This window comes from Hypomesus transpacificus, chromosome 9, assembly GCF_021917145.1.
Source record: "Hypomesus transpacificus isolate Combined female chromosome 9, fHypTra1, whole genome shotgun sequence".
NCBI classification, from domain to species: Eukaryota; Metazoa; Chordata; class Actinopteri; order Osmeriformes; family Osmeridae; genus Hypomesus; species Hypomesus transpacificus.
This window is the reverse complement of record NC_061068.1, coordinates 12,508,989-12,536,131: the sequence shown is the minus strand read 5'-3', so window position 1 is coordinate 12,536,131 and position 27,143 is coordinate 12,508,989. Positions and strand designations below refer to the sequence as shown.

General features: G+C 46.6%; 2 protein-coding genes across 11 annotated transcripts in view; both read left to right on the top strand.

Annotated features, from left to right (window-relative positions):
• Positions 1 to 1,667: 1,667 nt before the first annotated feature.
• On the top strand, positions 1,668 to 22,780 carry ece1 (endothelin converting enzyme 1). Of its 3 annotated transcripts, XM_047025228.1 has the most exons (19): positions 1,668 to 2,043; positions 6,564 to 6,650; positions 8,986 to 9,124; positions 11,079 to 11,291; positions 11,591 to 11,715; positions 12,053 to 12,199; positions 12,723 to 12,788; positions 13,177 to 13,365; positions 13,685 to 13,827; positions 14,486 to 14,600; positions 16,689 to 16,799; positions 17,011 to 17,109; positions 17,523 to 17,600; positions 18,045 to 18,148; positions 18,660 to 18,770; positions 18,994 to 19,061; positions 19,270 to 19,460; positions 21,232 to 21,327; positions 21,496 to 22,780. In XM_047025228.1, the coding sequence occupies exons 1-19, from the start codon at positions 2,041 to 2,043 to the stop codon at positions 21,670 to 21,672; spliced, it is 2,262 nt and encodes a 753-aa protein (XP_046881184.1). In that variant the 5' UTR covers positions 1,668 to 2,040; the 3' UTR covers positions 21,673 to 22,780. The 3 variants fall into 3 exon arrangements, with proteins under 3 accessions (XP_046881184.1, XP_046881183.1, XP_046881185.1); XM_047025227.1 differs by lacking the exon at positions 1,668 to 2,043 and having other exon boundaries at positions 5,956 to 6,650; XM_047025229.1 differs by lacking the exons at positions 1,668 to 2,043; positions 8,986 to 9,124 and having other exon boundaries at positions 6,576 to 6,650.
• Positions 22,781 to 23,118: 338 nt separating this feature from the next.
• eif4g3a (eukaryotic translation initiation factor 4 gamma, 3a) overlaps positions 23,119 to 27,143 on the top strand; it is a 41,098-nt gene continuing 37,073 nt past the window's right edge. For 6 of the 8 annotated variants that reach the window (XM_047024573.1, XM_047024571.1, XM_047024574.1 and 3 more), the window contains exon 1: positions 23,119 to 23,884. In XM_047024573.1, the coding sequence (XP_046880529.1) occupies positions 23,721 to 23,884 (164 nt within the window). In that variant the 5' untranslated portion in view covers positions 23,119 to 23,720. The remainder of the gene's footprint in view (positions 23,885 to 27,143) is intronic. The other 2 variants (XM_047024572.1, XM_047024568.1) reach the window with 1 other exon arrangement.

Sequence of the window (27,143 nt, the reverse complement as noted above, 5' to 3'; positions counted from 1 at the left end):
GGTTGGCTGTGACAGCTGCCTCAGATGTTTCCATCAGTGTTGTTCTCAAATCCAACTGAGAGGAATATGCATCCCTGACCTGTTGTCATGATCAAGCCTCAAACTTGTTAAAACTCTCATTTAAAGATCACTTTCTTTCTTTTTTTCTACCTTTTGTTAAATATATCATTATAGTTTTTTGTTAAAAATAAATGTGATGGAACTAATCAAAATGTCATCATTTATTAGATGTTTTTCACTAGCCATTCACAAAGGGAAGGTCCAGACTTGGCTTATCAGGTACTAAAACCAAGCACTGTACATGGCAAGTTGGCAGACACAAACTAGGCTGTGGGAAGCAGGATCTATAAAATGGATATGATTGTAAACACAAAGCAGTTGTTTGGCTAGTAGTTTACTGAGAGGGAAACAGAAGTTGAATTATGTAAGGAGGGACCTGTGAGCAGGGGCCTTTTTATATAGCCTACATTGGTAAAATGATGTAGCTATTCTCATTTACCTGACGATTATATGACAATTAATTTGCATATAGTGCATTTAGTAAGTATAGCAAGTACAACGTAATCAAGAATCAGAAGTGAATAGTTCTACTAAAAGTGATTCGTACAAATGAATACACAGAATGATTCTCGCTTTTACCAGACAGTGACATAACTGCATTCGCAACTACAACATAATTCACATATTACCCTCATTTCGATAATACTGTAGGCTATATATCGACATCAACATCGTTTTTCAAGTGCAGCTCCAAAGTTCGTCTATTTTCTTGAGACAATAATTCTGACTTTACGAGTAGCACGACATACAAATCGTATAGGCTCTCAAGTGCAGGTCAACATAACTTAGATTTTGATGAAACATGAATGAAATGCCTCGGTTCGTCAAACTACATCTAGCAATACGCTAGGAAGGCAGTGCGCGTTCACGCGTAGGGGAGTGGGATTCTGCGGGGGAGTGAGAATTCGGTCCAACACCGGCAGCGACTTCACAAGTTTCACCAGTTGAAATTGAACAGAAACAACGAATCCCCGCTCTTCACAAAGGTATCAGCGATGTTGTAGGCTACGTATCAGCCTAATTTACAATGATGTTACCGAGAGAGAATTGTTATTAGGCTACACGTAAGCGTATTTGTATTAGGCCTATAATAGCTTACACACTTTATTCATTAGAATCCCTATATCTCTTTATTGTAAAAACAATAATCATAGACTGCTTAGTAGTTAGGCTATGCAATTATGCTAAAGGTTGGTAATTGATTTACCACCAAACTTCATCTAATTTCTGATACTTTTTTCTTCTTTATCCTGTAGATGTCACTAGAAGCCAATGTCCGTCTGTCACCAAGACATTTTTAGTCCTGTCTTTAGTCCTGTGACCCACGTTTAATTTTTAACCCACGTTTTCATTTTTAATAATTTAGCAAATGGTTGATGCATAGGGCCTACAAATAGCCTAGAACTAGAAATATTATTTATGATCTGAAACAAATGACATTTTCTGGACTATCAACTTTTGTGAAGTATGTAGTTAAAGTCATTTTTAGTGGACGCTCTTATTCAGAGCGATTGATAGTAAGTACAGGGACATTCTCTCCGAGGCAAGCAGTGATATGCCTTTCCCAAGAACACAACGTCACATTCCACGACCAGGAGTCGAACCCACAGCCGTCTGATTAACAGCCCGACTCCCTAACCGCTCAGCCATCTGACTAAAGGTTAAGTTATGTTACGTTAGATACAATAAGGTCTTTAAGCCTCCCCTGACAAAGTATAAATCCTGTTGCAACTTTTGTTTTTTTGATAAATACGTCGATTCCTTTATTCCGATTGGCTAGCACAGTAAGGAATCCTTCCCTGTCGTCCTGCAATTGGTCCGAACTCGTTTTAATATATATTCTTGGAAATTCAATATTTACAGTGACGTTTTCACGTTGTATGGTCACACTGAGCGAGTGAAGAGTTACACTCATTTGTAACGCAAACCAGCTGTCTCCTAACGGCACTGGACAGTTTACAAACGGACATTGCTGACAACATGGTAAGAAGTGTTGAGTTTACTATTTTTTACTCAAAGTTATTTGAATCCACGATGTCATTTGAGTAAACGTATTCTTAGGCTGTGTTATTAACATTAAGTTTTTTTTACATGACAAGCGATGTGCCCAGACTGTAAGAGACTGTGGGCTAACTTTACATAATTTCCATTCGGTGTTTTTCTAATGATTAGGCTAAGTAGGCCTAGTGTCACATTCACAATTTAAAAAGTTATTATTTAGACACATTTCCACACTTTTAGGATATGTAATGCTGTTTTGAGGAAGCAATTTGACCGGGTAAGTTTGTTGAGCCTTGTGTCAGATCGTAGTTTGCACAAGAGTTATTCATTGTCCAGATCAGATGCCGTGTTGAAGCGGGTTAAGCAGCAACAGACTATGGCTACATACGCACAGATGTAAACACGTTTCCAGACACTCCTTAAACTTGGCATAGGCTGCAGGTGATAAACAGTCCTATCAGGTTCCCACGTTAGCCCGCGGAGGAACACGATGCCTTATTCATTGTATAGATGTTTGTTGAGGTTGATTGAGGTTGTTGAGGTACTATTACGTTTAGCCAATAATAGGTAATGGCTGACAATGATACGTTGTTGTTTTGAATGTCAGCTTACTGCACCCATTTAAGACCTCTAACTGATAAAGAGCCAGAGGAGGGTTTGGTGTCTGTGACAAACTTGAGTGCAGGTCATTAGTGCAGCTGGAATAATTCAATAGGAATTCAACCATAAGCTTAGCTCAATATTACTTTTCTAATCGTCAACACACAAAACACACACAATCCAAAAGTTAACCTAATGCGACCTCAGAACCCTGCAGTCCTAAAGCAGGATTTAGTCTCAAGTCAGTCAAATCTGCCAGTTCAACATAGAAGAATGACATCACAAAGCCACACAAGCAAGACAAACAACTTCATTGTTGGATAATAACCATATTATACCTCCAAACACTAATTCAACCATTGTTAGCCTGATAGTTCTGCATGTTTGTTCTGTGTGGTCCATGTGTCCATGATAAACCAGGGAGACAACCAGAGTGTGTTGCTCAACAATTGTCTCCTGTGCAACAGCCAGGCCGAAGTCAATATCAGAGTGTTGTTCTGAAGGAAGCGTAAAGAGGAAGGCATTATTACCACAGCCCATTCAACATCATCAGTCATGGCTTTGAGGTCCGTGACCCTCAAGCAGGGTGGGAGAAGGGCTGGTGCTGGGGAGGCGAAGGGAATGGAGGGATTGAAGTCTACAGTCAGTGTGAAACCTGTGTTTTGTGTGATGGGGCTGACTGTCCGACTGGTTGTGAAGAGTAGGCCTAATCCCCTTGTCTCTCAGGCAGTGTTAGCATGGCTCTGTTTGGTCGATGGTATGTATCTCTGCCAGGTGGACTGAAGGGGATTAGAGGGTTAGAAGACCCATGACGCTGGACAGGAAGTGGTCATCAGGGTAGGTGGAAGAGGAAGGTTATGGAACTCTTTACGCCCCCATAGACCCTTACAGTTGCTTTTGAGAGGGACCTCAAGATCATTCCAGAGGTGCTGCATTGCTGAGTTGCATTGTGAGTCATCAAAGGGGTTAACTGGACTAAGAGACAGGCCTTGTAATATCTGTTCCTGTTTAAAATTTCAAGTTAGAAAAACACACCCCAAAAAAGCAGAAACAACCAGGGACATCTTTGTTTACAATAGGACATGAACATGAGTGAGAAGCAAAGTGCAAATTAGACAGAGAGTGAGAGAGAAATAGAGAGTTTCAGCCAATGGGCCAACTTGTCTCTTATCGTATTTTGCCCTACATGTTTTGGTCTCAGCAGGATTTTTGTGAAGCTGAAGGTCTGGCTCTTTATCTCACTCTCTGTCACTCGCTCTCTCTCTCATGCTCTCTCTCTCTCTCTCTCTCTCTCTCTCTCTCTCTCTCTCTCTCTCTCTCTCTCTCTCTCTCTCCATCTGTCTCTCTACTGTTGTTTTTGCTCTACTTCTTCCTGATTTTCATTCAGTTGCGAGAAGAAACAACAAATACTGAACATAAAGGAAACAAATAACCTTCCTCTAACTACACACACACACAAACACACAAACACACAAACACACGCTTACGGAATGCCTCTGGACCGTAAATAATCATCTGGTTCGAAGGATCAGTAGCAAATTACTGATGCATGCTTGTGGTTTCCAGCCTGGCACAGAGGGCACAGTCTCTGTGGGGTCCAGGGAGCCAGGAATCCTGACCTCCAGCAGGGAGCCGCCAGGGAGCCAGCAGCCGTGAGTAGCCCCAGGACAGACCTCCCTGGCCCGGCTGTAGAGCACGGACAAGGACCCTGAGTTAGAGACCCTGTAGTGCATTCTTCCAGGCTTCCAGGAAGGCCCTGAAGGCAGGATGGCAGAAAGAGTGATGGCAGCCATCCAGGGTTTGAAATCACAGATAGAATGTTGTGGAATGCCCATTTTATGACCTCACATGCTGGATTCCAGCCCCAACAAAGTCATGCTGGGGCCCCCTTGGGGGGCAGGTTCCAGGCATGTCTCTGCCACTGGTGTGAGTCACGGTTGTTGACTAGTCTGGTTTACGTTAGTCACCAGCAGCTCAGCAGCGTGAAGGTGGTGTAGAATAGATCAGGCAGCAACCTTACAGGGTGAGAGGTCTGAACAAACTCCAAGGCATAAATCTGCAGAAAGCCAGGTGTGTGTGTTCTTTGTCTCTCACTCTCATCACTGTCTCGTTCTTTCTAATTCACTTAGTCACTTACTGACTCATTCACTCTCTCACCGTTTCTCTTTTTCCCTCTCACTATCTCTCTGTCCTTCTGTGTATTTCTCCCTGTCTCTCCCTGTCTCTCCCTGTCTCTCCCTGTCTCTCCCTGTCTCTCCCTGTCTCTCTCTCTCTCTCTCTCTCTGTATCTGTCTCTCTGTCTCTCTCTGTCTGTCTCTCTCTCACTGTCTCTCTCTGTCTGTCTCTCTCTGTCTGTCTCTCTGTCTGTCTGTCTGTCTCTGTCTGTTTTTCTCTGTGTCTGTCCACTTGTATTGCATTTGTATCTCCCTCTCTGTTTCTCTCTGTCTCTGACTCTCTCTTTCTCTGTTTGTCTCAGACTCTCTCTCTCTCTCTCTCTCTCTCTCTCTCTCTCTCTCTCTCTCTCTCTCTCTCTCTCTCTCTCTCTCTCTCTCTCTCTCTCTCTCTCTCTCATACACACACACATACAGTCTCTCTCTCTTTCTCTATACCTCCAATCAATTCCCTCCTTGTGTGATAGTGAGGCTGGCCAGTGCAGCTATATTTTATCAGTGTGGAGTGGTGTGGATGCTGTATGTGTTAATGAAGGGTCCTGTGGAGTTAAAGAGCCAGCAGACTCAGAGCTACCAGTTGGGTTTGGCGGTTTCTGTTTACTTCCCTTTCTGAGAACAAGGTTGTGGAGGAGCCTGTGGTCTGGCTGTGGAGTGAAGACCCAGCCAGACTTTCTGTGGAGGTTCAGAGACCAAGAGAGAAGAGAAGGAGAGAAAGAGAAAAGGGGGGGGGAGAGGGAGGGGGAAAAATGGAAAGGGACTGAGGGATTATTTGTAGATTTGTTTGGATTCTTTTCTGAGTTTTAAGAGCTCTTTTAATGTCTTTAACAGAATTAGACATGCTTAGACAAAACAAGTCATACTGTTCTTAACTCATACCGTTAGCAGAGGTAATGTCTTGTTTCAGTGACCATGGAGATCATTACACGAAGTGCCTCTGGGTGAGAGGTTAGACAGAGTAAGAAACAATTGACTGTCATGCCTATCGGGTGACCGTAACCCAGGCAACAACTGAAAGCATGCAGGGTGGGTGGGGTTTGTTTCTAAAGCTCCGCCCTTGGTTCTAGTCTGGTCAATGGCATGGAGGTTGGGCGTCAACCAACCAAATTAGGTTCCCTCCCTACGTCTAAATGAAACCACTCTGGAATGCAAAAACTTACTCACACACACATACACACGCACTCTCACACAGCCTTACTCTGAAATTCACATTAGTTCATTCAGTCATTGCTACTTCCTGTATATTTTGCGAGTTCCTCTTCTTGTTTTATCCTCTGTATGAACCGAGTGGATTGGCTGTGAGATCCAGCGTTACGTTTCCTTGAGAAGTGCTCCGCACGACGAGGGGAAGCCCTCTGGAGAAGGGAGAAAAAAAAATCACCTCACAAGGACTTCTCCAGGGAGGGATTTAACACCAGCCAGGGGGAAGCAGGAGGAGGCGATGGGGGGTTGGTGAGAGGGGCTGGAGGGCAGTTGGCGTGGGAGAGAAGGTGTGGGGAAGGGTGGGGAGGGGTGGGGTGTAGCAACACTGGTTTGGAGCTCAACTACTGGTCTGAAAAAGACGGGACTGTGAGAGTGAAGTTCGAGAGGCTGTTATTGATGGATTGCACAGTGGAAATCATTTCCAGGATTCTCAAAGACTGCTGAGGAACGCACACACACACAATCTCGCGGCGATCTCTCCGAGGGAGCATGGAAGCGTTAAGAGAGTCTTTTCTCCATTTAACCTTTCAGATGTCTACGTATAAGAGAGCTACGTTGGACGAGGAGGAGTTAGTGGACTCCACCACCGATGAGATCTACCCCTCCGCGCCCATGCAGGTACACACACACCTTCTTTGGCTGACATGCACTCCTCTGTCACGCACACACACGCGTCACGTCTGAGAGCCTACACAAACTGTCACACGCCCAGTTGACTGCCAATCTGAAAAGTTTACTGTGTATAATGTTGTAATGTACTCGGCCATGTAGTTAGCAAAACTTCAGACTGCTGATCATGATTTCATACCCAAACACAATTATTTTAAAGATAACATCCGTTTCTGTTAACTACATTGTTTTAACATAGTCACACAGTTAAAACAATATCTGGATTCCATTGTTCCATTCCATCTAGCTTTCTGACACAGTTATTGTAATGTTTGATGACACAAAGCAGGCTAGCTTTCTGAAACATATTTCTTTGAAAGTTTTGTGAAGCAAAGCAGGCTAGCTTTCTGAAACATTTATCTGAATGTTTCATGAAACAAAGCAGTCTAGCTTTTTGAAACAGATTTATCTGAATCTTCATGAAAGAAGGCAGGCTGGCTTTTAAGAGAGACACAAATGTGTGGCTGCTTCAAGCGGGGTAATCAGAAGCAGAGCTAGTCCTGGGAAACGGATGGTTTTGGTGACAGTGTCTGTCTTTAATATGCAGAGAAGAGCAGGCAAGATGTTGTGACCAGAGACTTACTACTGGAACGGTATAATAATGGGTTCTGAACTTTAATGTGTTCTGTTAGATAGGCTAAGTGTATTTATTTAACAGATCCATACAGATTGTTTACAGATCCATGTCTGTTTTAGCAGATGTGTTTACTCTATTAACTCTATTAGTCGACATAATAGATGCAATGTAGACACTTTTATCCTATATATGTGTGTAATTAATAGTCCTGGAAAGAACAGATGCATTAGACATCAGTGTTTCCATGGTCCACCTCTGCTCAACCTGAGAACGCTGTTCCTCTCTCTCCACCTCATTCTTTAGATAGTTTGGCCAACAATCTAACTGAAGGTTCCAGAAGTCTTAAAATTCAGAATTCTCATTTTGTCTGTGGAGACTTGGCAGAAGTGAAGCACTCAGTTCTGCTGGAGAAATACAGATGAAGTCCAAACAGAGCTAACCCATTTGAGTTGTCTAGGATTAGGATGTGGGCAAAGCCCTGGCAGGAGAGATGCCCAGACTCACACTAGACTTCCCACCTCTCAGCTTAGCTAAATGAGTTAATGTGATTCTGGGCACAAAAGGCTTCCAAATGGTTCAGTTACAACCACACTGGGAGGTGGAAGGTTGGGCTAAATCCATATTACAAGGCTCTGTCACATTGTTTGATACTTTGTGGCAAACATTTAAGTGCCAGTTTTCTTACGATTCAACAGTGGGCCACATCAGGCACATCTCAGAACATACCAGAACTTTGTATAGAGTTGTATACAGAGTTACTGTTATCTCCTCTGTGGACGTGCTCTCCAATTTTGTGACTATGTTTCTCCTAACCTTATCTGTGCCCGCCTGCCCGCTCAGTAATGCTGTTCAAGTGTGTGGATGGGCCATAGAAACAGTGTATCAACACTGAACAGCCATTTGGGTTTGTCTGTGAGTCTTATCTGGGTCAGAGACACAATACAGTGTTATGGCAGCTTCGTGGCGTTGTCTAAAGGTTACTTAAGGTGAGCTGGGAGAGAGAAACAATGTATGGCCTTTATGGACAGGAGCTTCAAAAGGCCATTATCAACTGTAACCAAATCTGGGTACAAACCTATTGTGTGTCTGTTTCACTATTGTCAGGACGAACTCTGCACACTTGATATGTAGCTTGAATCACATATTAGCACCCACAGTGAAGGATACAAAGGGATGGATTTACATGCTCTGGTTGTGCACTAAAAGTGTGTTTTTTATATTCAAATGGACCTCTCTGTCTCTCTGCCTTTCTTTCTGTTTCTCTCTCTGTGTCTCTCTCTGTGTCTCTCTCTATCTGTCTGTCTGTCTGTCTGTCTGTCTGTCTGTCTGTCTGTCTGTCTGTCTGTCTGTCTGTCTGTCTGTCTGTCTGTCTGTCTGTCTCTCTCTGTCTCTCTGTCTGTGTCTCTCTCTGTGTGTCTCTCTGTCTCTCTCTGTGTGTCTCTCTATCTGTCTGTCTCTGTCTGTCTCTGTCTATCTCTCTGTGTCTCTCTCTGTGTCTCTCTCTCTGTGTCTCTCTGTCCATCTGTATCTTTCTGTCTATCTGTTGTTCTCAATCTCTCTGTCTCTGTCCCTCTATCTCCCTCTGTCTCTCTGTTACTCTTTGTCTCCGACTCTCTCCCTTTCTCTTTTTCTCCCTGACTCTCCCTCTTTCACCCTCACTCTCTGAATCTGTGTCTTTATCTCTCTCTCTGTCTCTCTGTCTTCCAGGTAAGCTTGAGGCATGGCCGTGGCCCTAGCTGTTGGGTGGAGAAGCGCAGGACAGAGAAGATGTTGCTGGTGCTGGTGTGTGCCCTCTCCGTGGCTCTGTTCTCCTCCCTCATCACCACGGGGGTTTTCTACAAACAGAGTGAGGCAGGACCCTTTGACCTTTGACCCCGCCGCATCACAACGCCATAGTTGCTCTTCTCTAGCTGTGTAGCGAGAGCCCAGCCTTCCCTCGACACACCTCGGATAACTCGCCTATGTTTACGTCTGTCTGTCAGAGGCTTCGATCCACAGTGACGCACAAATAGTGTTTAGTGAGAACAGCAGGAAATCAAGTCCCAAAAGGGCACAGTTCTGACTGGATTACAGCAGTAGGCATCATGGAATGGTTGCTCTTTTTTCTTTAGTCACAGTAAAGCAACAATAACATCCCCTCTGCAAGGCCTCGCAAAACAACTATGCCACGGCCCTATCATTCTGACCGTGATTATAACCTCAGTCGTGAAGAAAAAGGTCCAACATTAGGCCATTATCACCTTTTTAATGGGGAGCAAGCAGAAGAGGAATGATCTTCTATGCTATAGGACCATTACATAAAGCGGGGGTTGACTTACATTTGATCCTCTGCTACTGGTTATATAAAAGAGGAGGTTAGGGCAGAGAGACTAATACAAGGGAACACGGAGATCATCGACCCAGACTGCTACCTCCAGCGTTTCTCTGTTTGGGTTCATTTCCTTGATTCATTTGCAGAGGGAAACGAAATGCCACTTCCTGCCATTCAGCTTTGTTCGTCTGCAGGCCTTCGTGACACTGCGTCATGCTTCGCAAGATCGAGCTTTCAGTCAACTGTTTCTTCCATTCTAGTCTCCCGCGTTCGCGCCGTCATTTCCAGTGTCCCCATGCCAGCATTTCATCCTTTGGTTGTTGCGCTTGTTCTGGGCAGAGGACACATAGTTGCTTAAGATTTTGTTTTATTGCAAGTCTTGTCAGTGTATGCTTGTCTGGTTGGGAAATACCAACAAATCCTCAGGTAATGACATTTTTTTGACCGTCATTTTCCAAATTGAGTTGTATTTTAATACCCTGACAAGACCAGACCCTGTTCCCCTTCACAGCCCTTCTCTGACCCACTCCAGCGTTGAATCTCCTTGTGGAGATTTACAAAGTTCCGGCACTTGAACTGACGTCCCTCCACTTACCCCTGACACATGCTGCCATTACCACCCAGGCACACTTACACATAACTACATGGAGAACGTTCCAGAAGGACCTTCGGGCCATGAGTTTTTGGCTGTATTCTCTCACTAAAAAACAGAGAGAGACTCTCCAAATGTGCTTGCTTAGGACAGATTTTCTGTCTATTTTTCTGGAACTGGACTATATCTGGAACTCATTTAGGAATGAGATTTAGGAATTATCTCCCTCTGAGGTATTACCCTGGCCTTACCTTCAGAGATTGATGCATTCCAGGCACTGTAAACCAACTGCAGGTGTTTGGATGTCCTATGCAAACATACTTGTGGGTTATTAATTGTGTTTGTGCTGAAACGTCTCCTGTGATAAGCGAGAGACTAAATGTTGAGGCTGGTATGAAAGCCAGTTATGAAGACCTAGGTTTATGTGAGGTTCTGTGGTGGAGAGATGCCGTGTTTGATGTGTTTTATTGTACAGTGTGTGATGTGTGTGTGGTAGTCAGTTCATGAGGAGAGTAGTCATGCAATGTTAGCTTCCTGTTGGCTGAGATCAGCTATTGTCTGGGACCTTTGGAGAGCTGAACTATGACCTTTGGACCAGTGCCTTTCAGGCTTTCCCAGTCAGACCTCCCTTAAGAAACACAAATGGAAAATGTACTCCCCATCCGCATTTTAAGCCAATCAAGTTTACATAGTATACATGCTCTAGATAAGTATAGAGTTTATGAGTAAATAGAAAATACTTATCTAACTCTAACCATAGCCCTTGACACTGAAGGTCGCTCCCCACAGTTTGAAAACCACTGCTTGAGACGAACCTGTCCTTTCCTAACCTGACCCTTGACCCCTCAACTCACCACAAACCCCTCCCCCCCCTCCCCCCTGTGTCTGTACCTGCAGCCCACCCTGGCCTGTGTCTAACGGAGCCATGCGTGATGGTGGCGAGCACCGTCATGGGGGCGCTGGACCGCTCCGTGGACCCCTGTCAGGACTTCTATAACTTTGCGTGCGGGGGCTGGGTGAAGAACAACCCGCTGCCTGAGGGGAAGTCTCGCTGGGGGCCCTTCAGCAACTTGTGGGAGCACAACATGGCTGTCATGAAGCATCTACTGGGTGAGGCAGCTGTCGCTTGGCCACACCTTAACACTGGGCTTAATAGATGGGCTTTCTGGATGGTCGACCGGCTGGCTGGTTGACTAGCTGGCGGGCTGGTTAACTAGCTGGCTGGCTGACTGGTTTGCTGGTTGACTGGCTGGCTATCTGTCTGGCTGACTGGCAGACTGTCCGTCTGACAAATTGGGATAAACGCTGCTACACACTGTAAGCTGCACATTTCTTCTGGAGTTAATAGCCACGGTTTGCTGCCTGTGTTTTGGGGGAGACATCAGCATGCGTGTGCCTTGTTCCTCCAGAGAACACCACCGTGAAGGGTCTGAGCACAGCGGAGGAGAAGGCCCAGCGCTACTACCAGGCCTGTATGAGCGAGGCCAGGATCGAGGCGCTGGGTGGCCAGCCTCTACAGGACCTCATCAATCAGGTGGGCTCAGCTCCACAGCCGGCTGGGAGACGGCTAGTGGTAGACACGTAGCTGGGATATTCTTAGCATTCTCGGGATGGAGTGGTGGTGGGGGGGGTGGGACTGATAGAGATGGAGGGAGAGTGAAGCAGGGAGGAGGCTAATAGATACGGAGGGAGGCCAAAAGAGATTGAGGGAGAGTGATGGAGGCAGATAGGGATGGAAATAGGGTGAAGGAGAGAGGGAGGGTGAGGGAGTGAAGGAGTGATAGAGGAGTAATGTATTAAGGGGCGGAATAGAATACTTCAGAGTGTTCTCTTCATCGGTAACCGTGTGACCCCCCTGGTGTTCCCCCCAGACAGGTGGCTGGGCCCTGACCAGTCAATGGCACAAGGATAACTTCCAGGAGGTTCTCCGGAAGGTGTCCGCAAACTACCGCACCTCGCCCTTCTTTACAGTCTTCGTCAGTACCGACTCCAAGAGCTCCAACAGCAACATCATTCAGGTCAGAATTGGTTTTCACAGCACCTTGTTTCTTTAGAAGGTGTCATCATGGGACATGAACCTACCAATGAGAAGACACCATATACCTGCTGAGGGGGTGCAGACAGCATGTGCTGGTAGCTGACGTATGGATACTACGTGACTAGTAAATACAGACCGTTCCTTGATTCTGACCACTGAAACACTGTTAGAGTAGTGCACTTGTGATCATCTTCTGTACTTTCCTGATGTTCTATTTGACTTAAGCGCATCGTTTTGGATGAAAGCTCCTGCTAAATGAATCACATATATACATGTATGTACCTCTCAGTCTCTGGATGAGGGGATGAGTTTTCCGGGGAGTTTTTCCTTGTCTTCTTTGTGGGTTGGTTTAGGTGCAGTTCTATGGGCACATGTGAACGCCACTGTGACAATGCTTGTGAAAAGGGCTATGTAAATAACACTCGATTGGATTTGAACTGTTAGTGTGGAGAAACATCTTAGCAGGGTGTGACCTGGTGGTCATGTGTTCCTCTCAACGCCAGGTGGATCAGTCTGGGCTGGGGCTACCTTCCAGGGACTACTACCTCAACAAGACGGCTAATCAAAAGGTAGGACACTGAGGCTGCTGCAGTTTTGGCTTGCACGGATTGGACGATGAGGTTTGGCCAGACCCAGGCCCAAGGCTCCGGGATAGAACATCAAATGAGAGTATTAAATGGCGTGCTGTTGACACAACGAAACCGGAGCGGTTCTTTGTTTCGTTTAGAGACTAGAAATATCCAGGGGCGCTTAACAACAAACCCCCACTTGGCCAGAAAATTAAGAAATAATATATAGATAGCACACGGCTAGCCCCTGCGGCTGGAATTGTTTGTGTACTGTAGCGTTCAGTGTTTTCGAAGCACACACAGTATTGTTTGTCTAATTGAACTCTGCGTGTTCCTTTTCTGCCTTCCTGCCTGGCTGGTTGCCTGGTTGGCTGGCTGGTCTCTGCAGTATCTGAGTGCCTACCTGGACTTCCTGGTAGAGCTGGGGGTCCTTCTGGGGGGCTCTGAGGAGACGTCGCGGTCGTTGATGCAGGAGATCATGGACTTTGAGACCAGCCTGGCTAACATCACTGTTCCTCAGGAGGAGAGGAGGGATGAAGAGCTCATCTACCACAAGATGCAGGCCAAGGAGCTGGCGGTAAGCTGGATCAGGAGAATGGCTGGCTGGCCTGTTTGCTGGCTGGCTGGATGACTGGCCTGTTGGCTGGCTAGCAGGTTAGCAGGCTGGCTGGTCTGTTTGACAGATATACAGATTACTAGCTACAGTACATATCTAGTCAGTTACAACTGTGTCATACACAACAGGTTCAACTCTGATCAACCTCACATCTGGTGTGGCCGTGTTTGTGCCGCACGTCTTACACGGCTGTGTATGTCGTTTGTTGGTGTGTGTGCGTGTGTGTGTGTGCGTGTGCGTGCCTTTGTGCATGCTTGTCTGTGTGCGTGTGTGTGTTCAGACTCTGGCACCCGCGGTGGATTGGATGCCCTACCTGACAGACGTGTTTTCCCCTGTCGTCCTCAACGACTCGGAGCCCGTGGTGGTGTATGCCAGGGAGTATCTCCAGAAGGTGTCCGACCTCATCCTCATCACCAACAAGAGGTCAGACTCTCACAACGCTCCAGTCCTCCTCAACAACTATCTCCATGACAACCCAGGGTTACTGAAAATGAACACAATTCAGATTCTATTGAAAATAGGCCAAGTAACTCTTTTGGGAGTTAAATGCATGTGGGTAGTACTCTAGTGCAGATATGTTAAGCAATCCTGGTCTTGATTCCAACTCATTTTTTATTCTTTTTTGGTAGGCTGGATCTTTTGGCCCGTTGTGGTTAAAAATATTTGAATCTTTTTGTGACATAGGATTTTTTGGGGGGAACTCTAACGTACTTCAGGGAGGGGTTGTGGTGGATTCATTGGCCGAGTTCATGTTTCACTTTGAGTCAAAAGTCGAAAAATCCCCTAACCTCAACATTTCACAAGAAAGCATTTTCTGAAAATATGTCGGGGTCAGCCAAGGCTGAAATTGGGTGTGTAGCAACTCTTTAACCGCTTATTGTGTTTACCTGTGTTTTAATGATACATATTAGCACACATTAGCACAGAATACATTTACATCGAATCTGAAGTGTGAACTTGTGTTACCGACTGAGTGATTACTCTTAAACAACATATTGTGTTTTATGTATTCATTTGTCTTGCATCTAAAATGTGTGAACCTGCCAGGCGGTATTTTCACCTGCCCCTTCTCCCTGTGCAGCCTCCTCAACAACTACATGATGATGAAGGTGGTGAGGAAGATGGTGTCCATCTTGGACCAGCGCTTCCAGGATGCCGAGCAGCGCTTCTTTGAGGTCATGTACGGCACCAAGAAGGTGAGACAAGGAGGTCGCCATCCCGTCCAATCGTAATCAGGCCAAACTAGCAGCGGGCCAATAAGATACAAGCAAGGGTGCTTCATAGATCATCCATAAGAGGAGTGGCCGCTCTTCCAGCATTTGCATCTAGCGCTGATAAAAGGCCATTAGCGCCTGTATTTTACACTCAAAGTGACTGTAAAGTACATTGTCAAGTTATAAAACAACGTGTACTGTCTAGTCCAGGGCATGGAGGGTGAAAGTAGTGAGACAGATCTGACAGTGAAGACACCGATAGCCAGGCTCACTACCACCACTAGGCTGGTGTTAAAGAGAGCAGAGTCTGGCTGCTGTGCTGATCCAAGCTCTTATCTAAGGAGGATCCTGTTCCTCTGCCTTGTTTTTCACTGGGGTCAAACTGTAATAACATACCAAGGAAGGAGCTGTGGCTTGGATAGCCTGTGTGGTGTGTGTGAACGTATGTTTGTGTGTGTGTGTGTGTATATGTGTGTGTGTTCTCCAGACCCTCCTAGCTTCCACATCCAGTACCCGTCCATCTCTGTTGTCTTTTCTTTATCTGTTCCTGCTTCCTCTCTGCCCCCCCCCTCCCCGCCCCATCCTGTCTTCAACCCACACCCTCTGGCGTCTGCCCCCCTCCCTCCCCCAGCATGCTCTCAGCTTGGGGACTGGATCTCCACAGTAAGGGAAAGAGGGCCTGTGAAAGCGAGAGGGTGGGTGGATGGGAGAGGAGTCCTGTTGTTGGCCATCTCTGGGGGTCTCACAAAAACAACAGTCAGCCCTTTGGAAAGGAACATTCTCTCTCCTGACGCACACACGGACACACACTCAGACACGCACACACACAGACACACAGACACGCACACTGACCCGACACTCACAGACACACACACACACACACAGACACGAAGACAGACACACAGACACACACACAGACACACATTCACACACTCTCAGACACACACACACCGAGATGAAGGAGCATCTGCGTCTCCGAGGCAGAGTCAGAAGGTCATGGGTTTCTTAAAGACGAAGAGAACAGACGAGCAGGGGTCTTGTCTCTGGGCTCTGGGAAGTTTTCATGCTGATTTTCCAAACATCAAGAAAAACAGGTTGTCTTACACGTTTGGGAGAATAAGATGAAACTTCACACCATGACATTATGATGCAGACTGTCCTTCCCTGCAGCTAGTCTGTCACACAGCCTCACTGGTTAAGGATGGTCATGACTCTGATTAATGGGGGTTCTCATGGTGGTTTAATAGTGGTTCTAAAAGTAGTTTGGATGATATTTCTAATGGAAGATCTGAAAGTAGTTCTGACGGTGGTTTGGTGGTTCTAAAATCTGTTCTAATGATGGTTCTGATATTGGTTCTGGTGGCGATTCTGATGGTAGATCTGAAATATATGATGTTTTTTACTGCAAGAATGTGACATTGTTACTGCTGATGTAAACTACCTCTGAAACTGTATCACGTGCTGTGAGCCCAGACCCGAGGTCAGGGACTGTGGCTAGGTCAGTACTGTGTTTACTGCCTGTCTTCCTCAGAGCACTAAGGGGTCACCTAGCTGACTGTGCCACATGAAATATAATGTTGTCTTCCTCTCTCTCTCTCTCTCTCTCTCTCTCTCTCTCTCTCTCTCTCTCTCTCTCTCTCTCTCTCTCTCTCTCTCTCTCTCTCTCTCTCTCTCTCTCTCTCTCTCTCACGCTCCCTCCCTCCCTTTCTTTTTCCAATAGAATGGAATTATCTGACCTTCAAGCCTCAGAGAGACTTTGCAAAGCCACAACCCTCTCTTGTCTGCTTGTTTCTCTGACACCGGATGGTTCATTTTCTTCCCCCTCTGCAGTCCTTTTTCTGGCTCTGCACAGTTACACTTCTCAGGCTCCTATTTCTCATACTCTGCGTAGTGATTGTATCTGAGTTCTCTCACCTCTCAGGGGGATGAAAAGCAGTATTTCAATCGTGTTCTAATCCACAGTTCCTAGTGTGTGGTTGTTGTTGATGGTTTGGTTGGTGAAGAGACGCATTTTCCCCGCAAGTTCCTAATGTGTGTGTGTGTGTGTGTGTGTGTGTGTTGCTGTTGCAGAGCTGCACCCCTCGCTGGAAGCTGTGTGTCAGTGATACCGACAGTGCTCTGGGCTTCGCTCTGGGGGCCTTGTTTGTCAAATCCACCTTCGCAGAGGACAGCAAGGCCATTGTAAGTGCCTTGAAGTACACACACACACACTCTTCCTCATACACACACACACTGTGGCAAGCCCCCGGTGGCGTCTGCACCCACTGATATACTATGATAGAACTGTCTATTCTATTTGTATAACATATCCCTGGGTGGGACTTGTACTGATAAGCCTGTGTGTGTCCTTTGTACGTGTGTGTGTGTATGTGTTTGTGTGTGTGTTTGTCAGGCAGAAAACATGGTCTCAGAAATCAAGTGGGCGTTTGAGGACAGTCTGAAGTACGTCAGCTGGATGGACCCGGAGACTAAAAAAGCAGCCAAAGAGAAGGTGAGAGACTTGCTATGAATGCCATGGCTTCAAACTGTTTACATGGCTGGGGTTAATCTCAATAGCCCACAGTTCCTTCACAACTGGGTCGTCAATCCCCATTACTGTCTGTCTCTGCTACATTAATCTTTTTGATACAAGGTTGATACAAACAATGTGATGTATAAAATCATCCAAGCTATCTTCTCAAAACAATTACATTTGTACCATATAAACATGTCCACCAGTGTCATGAGAATGAATGCATGTTAGTAGCGTAGGAAATGCAATTAGGGTGTCGAAATGTTAACTATTTCAGAAGAGGTTGTCAAATACAGGAAATAGCCGACCGGTTAATTTGCTGTGACCCTATAGTGCCACCTGGTGTCGGATATTACATTCTGTTCCCTTCCACCTCTTGTGTTCCCTCACAGGCTGATGCCATTTACAACATGGTCGGATACCCAAAGTTCATAATGGACCCCAAGGAGCTGGACAAAGTGTTCAATGATGTAGGTAAATGAGGTGGATAACCTGTTGTTGAAAATGTGTGCCTCTGCAGTTACTTGTCATCTGACTTAGTGCATGGTTCCTATCCCCAATTTTCATTGTCAATGTTTGTGTCACACACACCTCTCCCTCCCTCCCTCCCTCCCTCCCTCCCTCCCTCCCTCCCTCCCTCCCTCCCTCCCTCCCTCCCTCCCTCCCTCCCTCCCTCCCTCCCTTCCTTCATGTCTCCCTCCCTCCCTCCCTCCCTCCCTTCCTTCATGTCTCTCTCCCTCCCTTCCTTCATGTCTCTCTCCCTCCCTCCCTCCCTCCCTCCCTCCCTCCCTCCCTCCCTCCCTCCCTCCCTCCCTCCCTCCCTCCCTCCCTCCCTCCCTCCCTCCCTCCCTCCCTCCCTCTCTCCCTCCCTCCCTCCCTCCCTCCCTCCCTTCCTTCATGTCTCTCTCCCTCAGTTCGAGGTGGTGTCGGATCTTTATTTCCAGAATGTCATGCAGTACTACAACTTCTCAGCCAGAGTGACAGCTGACCAGCTAAGGAAAACTCCCAACAGAGACCAGTGAGTTACTGAAACCCTCCCTCTGTCCATCCATCCCTCCCTTTCCCTCAGCCTCCCTAATTCTTTCCCCCCTTCCTCCTTCTTCCATCCCTCCCTTTGTTCATTCTCTCTCTCTCTCTCTCTCTCTCTCTCTCTCTCTCTCTCTCTCTCTCTCTCTCTCTCTCTCTCTCTCTCTCTCTCTCTCTCTCTCTCTGGAGAAAACTTCAGCTGCATTGATGAGGATTGTTGCTGACTCAACGAAACACTGCCGGCATCCTGGGCCATTCCCCAGCAGCCCACTTCCCCCGTTTGAATTGATCCTTGTTTCTCTCTGGGCTTAGCCAGGGATACGTTCTAGTCAGGGTTCTCTGTGCGTCTGACTGGACTGGGGAATGTTCTGTTCTAGGTTCTCCTGTGTGTCTGAATGGACTGGAGAACAGCCCTTGTCCTGCTCTCACCCGATTCTCCTTCCGACCCCCCTCCTCCCTGTCTTTTCTGACCTGATATCCCTTGTTGAATTCCTGTCGTGCAGGTGGAGCATGACCCCGCCCACGGTGAACGCTTACTACAACCCCACCAAGAATGAGATGGTCCTGCCTGCAGGGATCCTCCAGGCTCCCTTCTACAGCCGTGCATGGCCCAAGTAAGTCCCCTCCTCCACTGTCCTGACATATACCAGCATCCCAACACTCTGATGTTGCCAGTGGTATTTACAATGGAAGAAAGAGTTGAGTGCAAAGACAAGACCCAACACAACAGCTGTGCAAGCACAACTGGTAGTTAACTGGTGTCGTTATCTAGACAGTAGCATTTGTTCCGAAACGACTTCATAGCTGTAATGTTCCCCCTTAAATCTTGTCCCCCAGAGCCCTGAACTTCGGGGGGATTGGCGTTGTCATGGGTCACGAGCTGACCCACGCCTTTGACGACCAAGGTAAATATTCTGGATTTGTTTGATACATAAGAAGAGACATGCACCTATTTTGGCGGGGGACAAGATACTAATTTCAAACTGTCTTGAGTAGCTGAGGTGATTTAAGTGTCTCTCTGCCCGGCACAACATCCTCCCCCCCCAGCACCCCAACCCCAAGCCCTAGTTTAGGTGTTGCAGATGAGAGATGACACTCTGTTGGATGTGACAGGGAGGGAGTACGACAAGGACGGGAACCTGCGCTCCTGGTGGAAGAACTCGTCTGTGGAGGCCTTCAAGCAGCAGACCCAGTGCATGGTGGAGCAGTACAGCAACTACAGCATCAACAAGGAGCCGCTCAACGGCAAACACACCCTGGGGGAAAACATCGCCGACAACGGAGGGCTGAAGGCTGCCTACAAGGTCCGTGCCAGTCCCACCCAACACAACCTTTATTTAGATCAAAATGCATTTATTTCGCCTTTTGGACTTTCATCCACAGGGATACACAGCACGGGGTGCGATTTGAACCTACGACCTTTTGGTCTGCGGCGAAACGCTCTGCACACACACAAACAGACCCTCCCCTTTAGGTTATATCAGACAGCATACTTCCCAGCCACGTAATGCAGGGCCATAGGGTGTGTCTAGCACACTGTGTGCTGCCTTCATGCCCAGTTCATGCCATTCATGGTGTGAAATGTTTTCCCCGAACGTATTGACAAGCCCCCTGAAGGTAAGCAGATAGACACAGTGTTCTTTTGATGGCTTAACCCCCACCTGAGGTGAAACCGTGTTTCTCGATCTGCTTGTCGCTGCTTGTTTCCCATGCCCTGGGTTTGGGTTATGGTGGGTCACGCCTGTAATCTTCAGTGGAAAAAGAAGGCTGGCCTACCTCCCTGGAAACACAACAAGTGTCAGCGAGGGGGCTCGTCAGCGAGGGGGCTCGTCAGCGAGGGGGGCCGTCAGCGAGGGGGCGTAAGCGAGGGGGCCGTCAGCGAGGGGGCCGTCAGCGAGGGGGGCCGTCAGCAAGGGGGCCGTCAGCGAGGGGGGCCGTCAGCGAGGGGGGCCGTCAGCGAGGGGGCGTAAGCGAGGGGGCCGTCAGCGAGGGGGCCGTCAGCGAGGGGGCTCGTCAGCGAGGGGGGCCGTCAGCGAGGGGGCGTAAGCGAGGGGGCCGTCAGCGAGGGGGCCGTCAGCGAGGGGGGCCGTCAGCGAGGGGGCCGTCAGCGAGGGGGGCCGTCAGCAAGGGGGCCGTCAGCGAGGGGGGCCGTCAGCGAGGGGGCCGTCAGCGAGGGGGCCGTCAGCGAGGGGGGCCGTCAGCGAGGGGGCCGTCAGCGAGGGGGCCGTCAGCGAGGGGGCCGTCAGCCTCGTCCGCCGTGTGGCAGCTCACAAATTATTTCCGTCGAAGGAAAAGTCATAGGTTACGGAGCAGATGAGCAGAGTATGTGGGGAGGAAGGGGACCTAGGTGACAGGGGCAGATCTAGAGATTTTAATTCGGGGTGGCAATGGGGTGGCAAAAGGAAGTTGTTGGGTGGCCTCCTAGAGGCGAATCAAACCCAAAGTAGGGGGGTACAGTACACCCTATGGTAAATGATTAGGCTAGAACATTGTAGTTTAAATTAAACAGTAACGTTAATATTATTTATTGAAATGTTCTGTAATGTACAAATAATAATTTTCCATGGGAAGATTGAGGTTCATGTTGTTTAATTGTAACTTGTTTCACTACATGCTCTTATGGTTCTTCCTTTTGGGACTGTTTTTTTCACAATGTATGCTTCATGTTTTGGCTACCCGCAATGTTTGGGGCTATCTCGTTATTATGATCAGAGACCTATGCACTTTTGTAAAGCTCTCTCTTGGAAGTCGCTTTGGATAAAAGTGTCTGCTCAATGCATTAAAAAATTAAAAAGAAATTGGGGTGGTAGTATTTTTTATTGGGGTGGCAGCTGCCACCCCTTGCCACCCCTTAGATCCGCTACTGCTAGGTGAACCCTGGGTGGTGGACGGGGGAAGAGAAAGAGACAGAGGGAGTGGAGATGGAGAAAAGAGAGGCTCGCCTGGGGCGTTTAGTTTAGCTGTGTGCTCTCAGCTCCGTGAGGAGAGGTGCGGGGGGACGAGCTCCGTGAGGAGAGGGGCGGGGGGAGGAGAATGATGATGGCGTGTGTAACGAGAGGCTCTGTCACTGTGTAGGCTTACGTGAACTGGATTGAGAAGAATGGCGAGGAGCCCACGCTGCCAGCTCTGGGGATGACCAACCATCAGCTTTTCTTCATCGGGTTCGCTCAGGTTTGTAGCTCCGGCAGCCTCAGCGGCTTAATATGCCCTTTTCTGACGGGTCAACTTCCCCATTTTCACCTCCCCCCCCCTCCCTGTTGTGATGCCTGCTTGTCTGAACACCCTGCTGTAACGTGTCTTCTGGTGGTCACCTAGTCTGTTTCTGCCTGGTTTGTGCAGGTGTGGTGCTCCGTCCGCACTCCGGAGAGTTCCCACGAAGGGGTCATCACAGATCCACACAGTCCGTCCAGGTTCCGGGTCATCGGAACCGTCTCCAATTCGCACGAGTTCTCCAAGCATTTCGGCTGCAAAGCCAACACCCCCATGAACCCCCAACACAAGTGTGAGCTCTGGTGATAGCCTGCTCTTAGCTGGACTGACTGGTCTGGTGGGTGGCAGATTGGGACCTTCAGTATATGGACCTTTTATGCACGGGCATATGAAAGTGAGCCTGGAAGTTAGACCTGGCGTAGTATCCCAAGAAGGAGAGCTCTGGTCTCCAAACCACTGAAACACAAACTGCTCCCTCTCAGGTTCCAAACCACAACACCCTGTGCTTTGTGTGGACTGAAGTTGGACTTTAAGACCCCCACACACACACTCACCCTGACTCCTGTCACTGTGACAAAGAGTTTTAGAAACCAGCCTTTGTTACTTAGGAGTGGAGGACATGTTTCTATAGGATCAAATGAGGAAGGGGTGATTTTGACACTGGAAACCAAAAGAATGGTTGTAAAAGAAAAAAAGGGAAAGATATTTTGTATTTTTCTTCAGTAATATTTTGCAACAAAAGATTTAGTTTAATATGCTTATATTTTCTTACGGAAAGTGATATTTATTTTCTGTATTTTTTGGGGTATCGTACATTTTTGTGAATAATATGATATATTCCATCATCATCCGTTTTTATGACAAATGATCATTAAGCTATACATACTATTGCAGCCCTGTCTGTCTGAAACCATGTTCCCGGCATATAATCTGCAACTTGTTTTTAGTCCACCAATAATAATATCCTGTAAACTGTGGTAAATAAACGTTCAATCTTTTGGGTGAGAAAAGGAACACCTAAAATCCTTCAAAGCCAAATAATTCTTCTGGCACTCTTCAATAATTATTCAGCTATTAAGGCTAATGTCCAAGCACACAACATATAATGTCAGAAATGTAAGATCCTAGACAAAAAAAAAGTAGACTATTAGTCCGTTTACACATATTCTCCTAAGTACAGTTAACCTACTGTACACCAACCACTGTGTTTATATATTCATACAAACATGAAAATATATGCATTCATTGGCAGCATGGTGTCAAGTCTATCAAGACTATTGAATGATATATATTTTTAAGCAATTCCAAAGTGTTGTTTTAACACTTTCATTGTTCGGTCATGCACATGCATAATGTTAGCACTGATTTATTGTGCCATACATCTTTTTAGTCAAATAAAAGTGTGTAATCTGAACGACTTTTTCTTTTTTTAAGTAAGGCTTAAAAGCCTTTAAATTAGAAAAAAGCCTAAAATTACTAATGTGTATTTTGTCGAGGGTTCTAAAGAGGGGATGTAATGTGCTGTGTTGGACACAAGGGATCGCTGCATACATTTAGATACAAAACTTGTGATCTGATTTGACCAGATAACGTCTAATACCATATAATATAGGTTGTCATAAACTTGAGGTGAGTTTTTTTATCGGACTAAATAAAATAGCATAGATTTTTCAGTAAAATATTTAAGATAAGGCATTTTACACGACATTATTGTAAATTATGATTGAAAGCAGCATTGAAAGGGAGTGCAGGATGTGGTTTGCATTACGACAGTATTATTTCTTAATTATAAATGGTGATACTACCGGTTTCGTTTCTTGTAAAGTAAGTGGAATGTTAATTCTTCGCGTCACTTTTGACATTAAAGTGAAGCAATGCACGTTCATGGAAAATAGTGGTAAACCGAGCCTATCCGTAATTGGCCGAGAATTACCGAATAGTCTGTCCTGCCGGACTGCTGGAAGCGGCCGCATCGCCATGTTGATGAAGTCTCCCCACTCCGTTAGGAAAATTATTATAGAATTATCTTTTGCTGAGAGCAAATGTTAAATAACTGAAGGAGGCAAGATACCGGCAATATTCATTTGAAGATCTGAACCGAACCGGATCCGCGGAGGTCCCGGACGGGCAAGGGAGGCAAACCTCCCACCATGAATAGCACCACAGATCCGAACGGCGACTTTCCATGAAAAAGGCATTTCTGCTGCTATACGAGCTAGCGAGCTATCCCAGTTCGGCAAAGGGGGTTGCGGCCTGCTTCAACATTTCCAAACGCTTGCTATATGTATGCAAGCTAGACTTTGTTTGCATCAGTATTTATTAGTGTATTATTTTCTATTGTTTATTTTTTTGCAATGAGTTTGCCGCCGAAAGTAGTCCCAAAATCCGCCACTGTCGCAGTAAGTGGAACTGGAACCGGCCCGTCTCCGTCGAGCCAACTGCGGGGTACCCTAACCTCCGTGTCTTTACCGCCGGGAGCCCCGACAGCTCCTCAGCCGACCGCTGTGCCGCCTCCTCAGTATCCTTCATGGACAATGATGCCCTTTTCACACAAATCATGTTAAATTAATGTTCGGATTGTGACAGAATTATTTAACACATTTCGGAGATTTTGGGGGTTGGATTGTGGGTGATGCGAGTGATGTTTCGTTGTCAGCAGGGAGGGGACAATGGCTAGTAGCTAGCTGCTACTAACGACCACTAAGTTAGCTTCATTGGTTAGCTTTAGAATTACCCGGCAGCTTAGTTATCGACATAGCTGATATTAAATCACATCAGATTTTGAGATCCTTTTAGGTTACATAGACAGGGACCTACTTTGCTTGTAATATCTAACTGTGTATGACTATTTAGCTAGTTCGACGAGACGGATCATGTCCTAATTGAATGGGTCATTAGCACCGCTAGCTATTAGCCACGGCTTTGTTCGCTGCCGGTTTTTGGATCTACTAGCTAACGCTAGTGCTAGTCAGTAGCTTAGTTCTTGTACGTATTTCTAGCGACTAGCTCTAGTCACGTCGCAATCAGCAGCAAAGCATAAGCAAGTTTTGTCGGTGTGTCATAGCTTACGACATGAGCCCCTAGTTGTCCCATTGAAATCATTTATTTAGCTAACTAACAACCCAAGGGAAATGTCATGTCTTGATTTTTCACGGCTGCATGTCTTGATTTCTTGTAGATCGCAAGTTGTATTGCACCGAGACACCTGCTAAGATTAGGCCGTAGATACAGCATACAAGATGACAGCCGGTGAATCACCGGCATTTTCAAGCCCGTGGTTTTGACAGCGGCACAGTACATGGCGCTTGACACCAACCGGTCTTTACGATCATGTTATGATTTAACGTTTCACATTGAAATATTATGTACAATAAGGAAGTGTTGGATTTTTTTCTCTTTAGAAAGCCCAGCTATATTCGTTAGTTACAACAAACGCAATTTTTACACATTTCTTTAATTACAATTTGACCGCCTTTGCTATCATAATAATATACTGACATGTTTGCCTAAATATTTATACTGATAAGAGTTCAATGGTTGCCTCATATTTGCTTGATATGTGAAATAGTTTAAATCTTTAATATGGAGTTCAGCCAGCAATCATTATTTTATCCACTACCAACATACGGTATAAGATAACTATCTCTTTCCTGCTCTGATAGCTATTCACAAACTCAATGCTTCGGCTCCTGGTATGGAATTCGTGCGGTACAATGGTATGGAATTAGTGCATAAAAACGACTATGATGCTACCACTTCAAGAATCGTCAATTAATTGTTACCATTACATTAACTACTACACACATTTATGATCAGCTATAAAGCCGGGATAATTAGACCAGCCATTTGCCGGTTGCAAGTGAGGCTAATGCCTTGGAGTAGTGTTACTATGGGTGGGGGTGGGGTGGGCACCTGAAGCCTGCCTTTCCATATCACTACAGGTGAATGAGAGTCAGCCATTCTCCTATACTATAACTATTGTATAAGACCTATAGTATGTTTAGTTGAAATTATATCTTTTTAGGACATGATCTGGTCTGAACCATGCCTTAGTTTGTTTGCTGTAACGGTTTGTATTTGTTAGCCAACAATATATCACCCACTGGCTGTCTGTATGAATTATGGCAATCTGCAGCTTTTTATCCTGAATATGGTTTCAACACATATATTAAGCCTATTTGTTCCACCTCCTGGATATTGTGACGATATAGTAGGTGTAGTTGTGTGTCTGGATTAGTAGCCATACATTAATGCTCTTTATACCATCGTCTGGGTGAATACTCGATTCTGATTGGCTGCAGGGGTGTCCATTATCGGATAATATATATATATATATATATATATGGGCTATATAATAATGTGACTCATGGCATGAGGCTCCTCTTCTCTGGTTAGATGCCAGTTAGTCTGTGAGGGCATAGTTATGTCATCTCCTGTTTTATTCACAGCAGGGCTAGGTTGGCCGTTGTGTGAGAGGATTAAGTTGACTTAGTTTCCTGCTTCTGTTAATGGCAGCCTGTGAGAAGGTGTGAGTGCGTACGTGCGTGTGCGTACGTGTGTGTGTGTGCTTGGAAAGCTATGGCTGTTTCTGTGGAAGCGAGTTCTGGATCTGGGCGTGTTCCACTGTTTGCCCATGCGTGACGGACATCTGTGAGGCTACCTGTGTGTTTATCTGGCTCTGACCCCTGCACCCCCCCCCATCCCCAGTCATAGTCCCTCAGTCCTGATTTACCTCGGATCAAGCTGCTTGTGTGATGGTGAAGCCGCTTCACAGGTGGATGGATCCTGTCCCCTCACGGCGTTGTGGATGTGATGACCGGGCCACGCGCTCAGACTGTGCCCCGTCTGGGAGCAGATAGTTTGCAGCTGTTTCCCAGGATGCCTTTTAGGGCTAAACGGCATAACACAGGGTTTTCTAGTTATGGCTATTACGAAATTGCTGTGTCAGTGTTTCAAAGAATGCGAGGAGAAGAGGTTTATATACAGGATTTCATGTAATTGGCCGCTGCTGTGTTGTCACTACTGTACACCAACAGCACTACAGTTCCTTTTACCTCCATGAGAGAACGATTTTCAAGACCACTACACATGCGCTGTTGCACATCGAATATCACTTAATGTATTACATTGCATAGTACGGCCGTGGTTTTTGTAACTGTCATGTGACCTACCAGACGTGTACGTCAGATGATGTAGCATCCACACATAAGAGTGTTACATTGTCTGCTTTCTGTCTGCCTCACTCATTAGCTGAGGTCAAGGAAGTGGGAGTGTGTCATGCTCCATCTGCCTACCGCTTCCATGGGATGGGAATTCCCAGTGTGTGCGCACGTCAAAGAGAGTGTATGTGTGAGAGAGACGGGAGGCTGTGTTTGTGTGTTTGTTTGTGTGTGTGTGAGCGAGTGAGAGTGTGATCGATGCCTGCTTGTGTGTTGGGAAATGAAGACTGTGAGAGAAAGTGTGTGTGAGGAGGGTGTTGCGGGGAGGGGGGGTTTCATTGCTGCCCTTGGTTGCCAGAGAGACAGTGGGCGCATGCGACGGTGGCTGCTGCTGCTCCTACACTTGCTGACAATGGCAGGGCTGCTCAGCATTCAGAGCCAGGGGGCCAAGGCAGCGCTTCCCACCGCCTGCTAACAAAGACCCAGGTCACCCAGCCTTCCCCCTCCTTCATCCCTACCCCTCACCCCCTCTCACCCTGCGGCCTGCTTGGGTGGATGGATGGAGGACTGGTTGGCTGGCTGGCTGGCTGGCTGAATGGTTGGCTAGGTGGATGGATG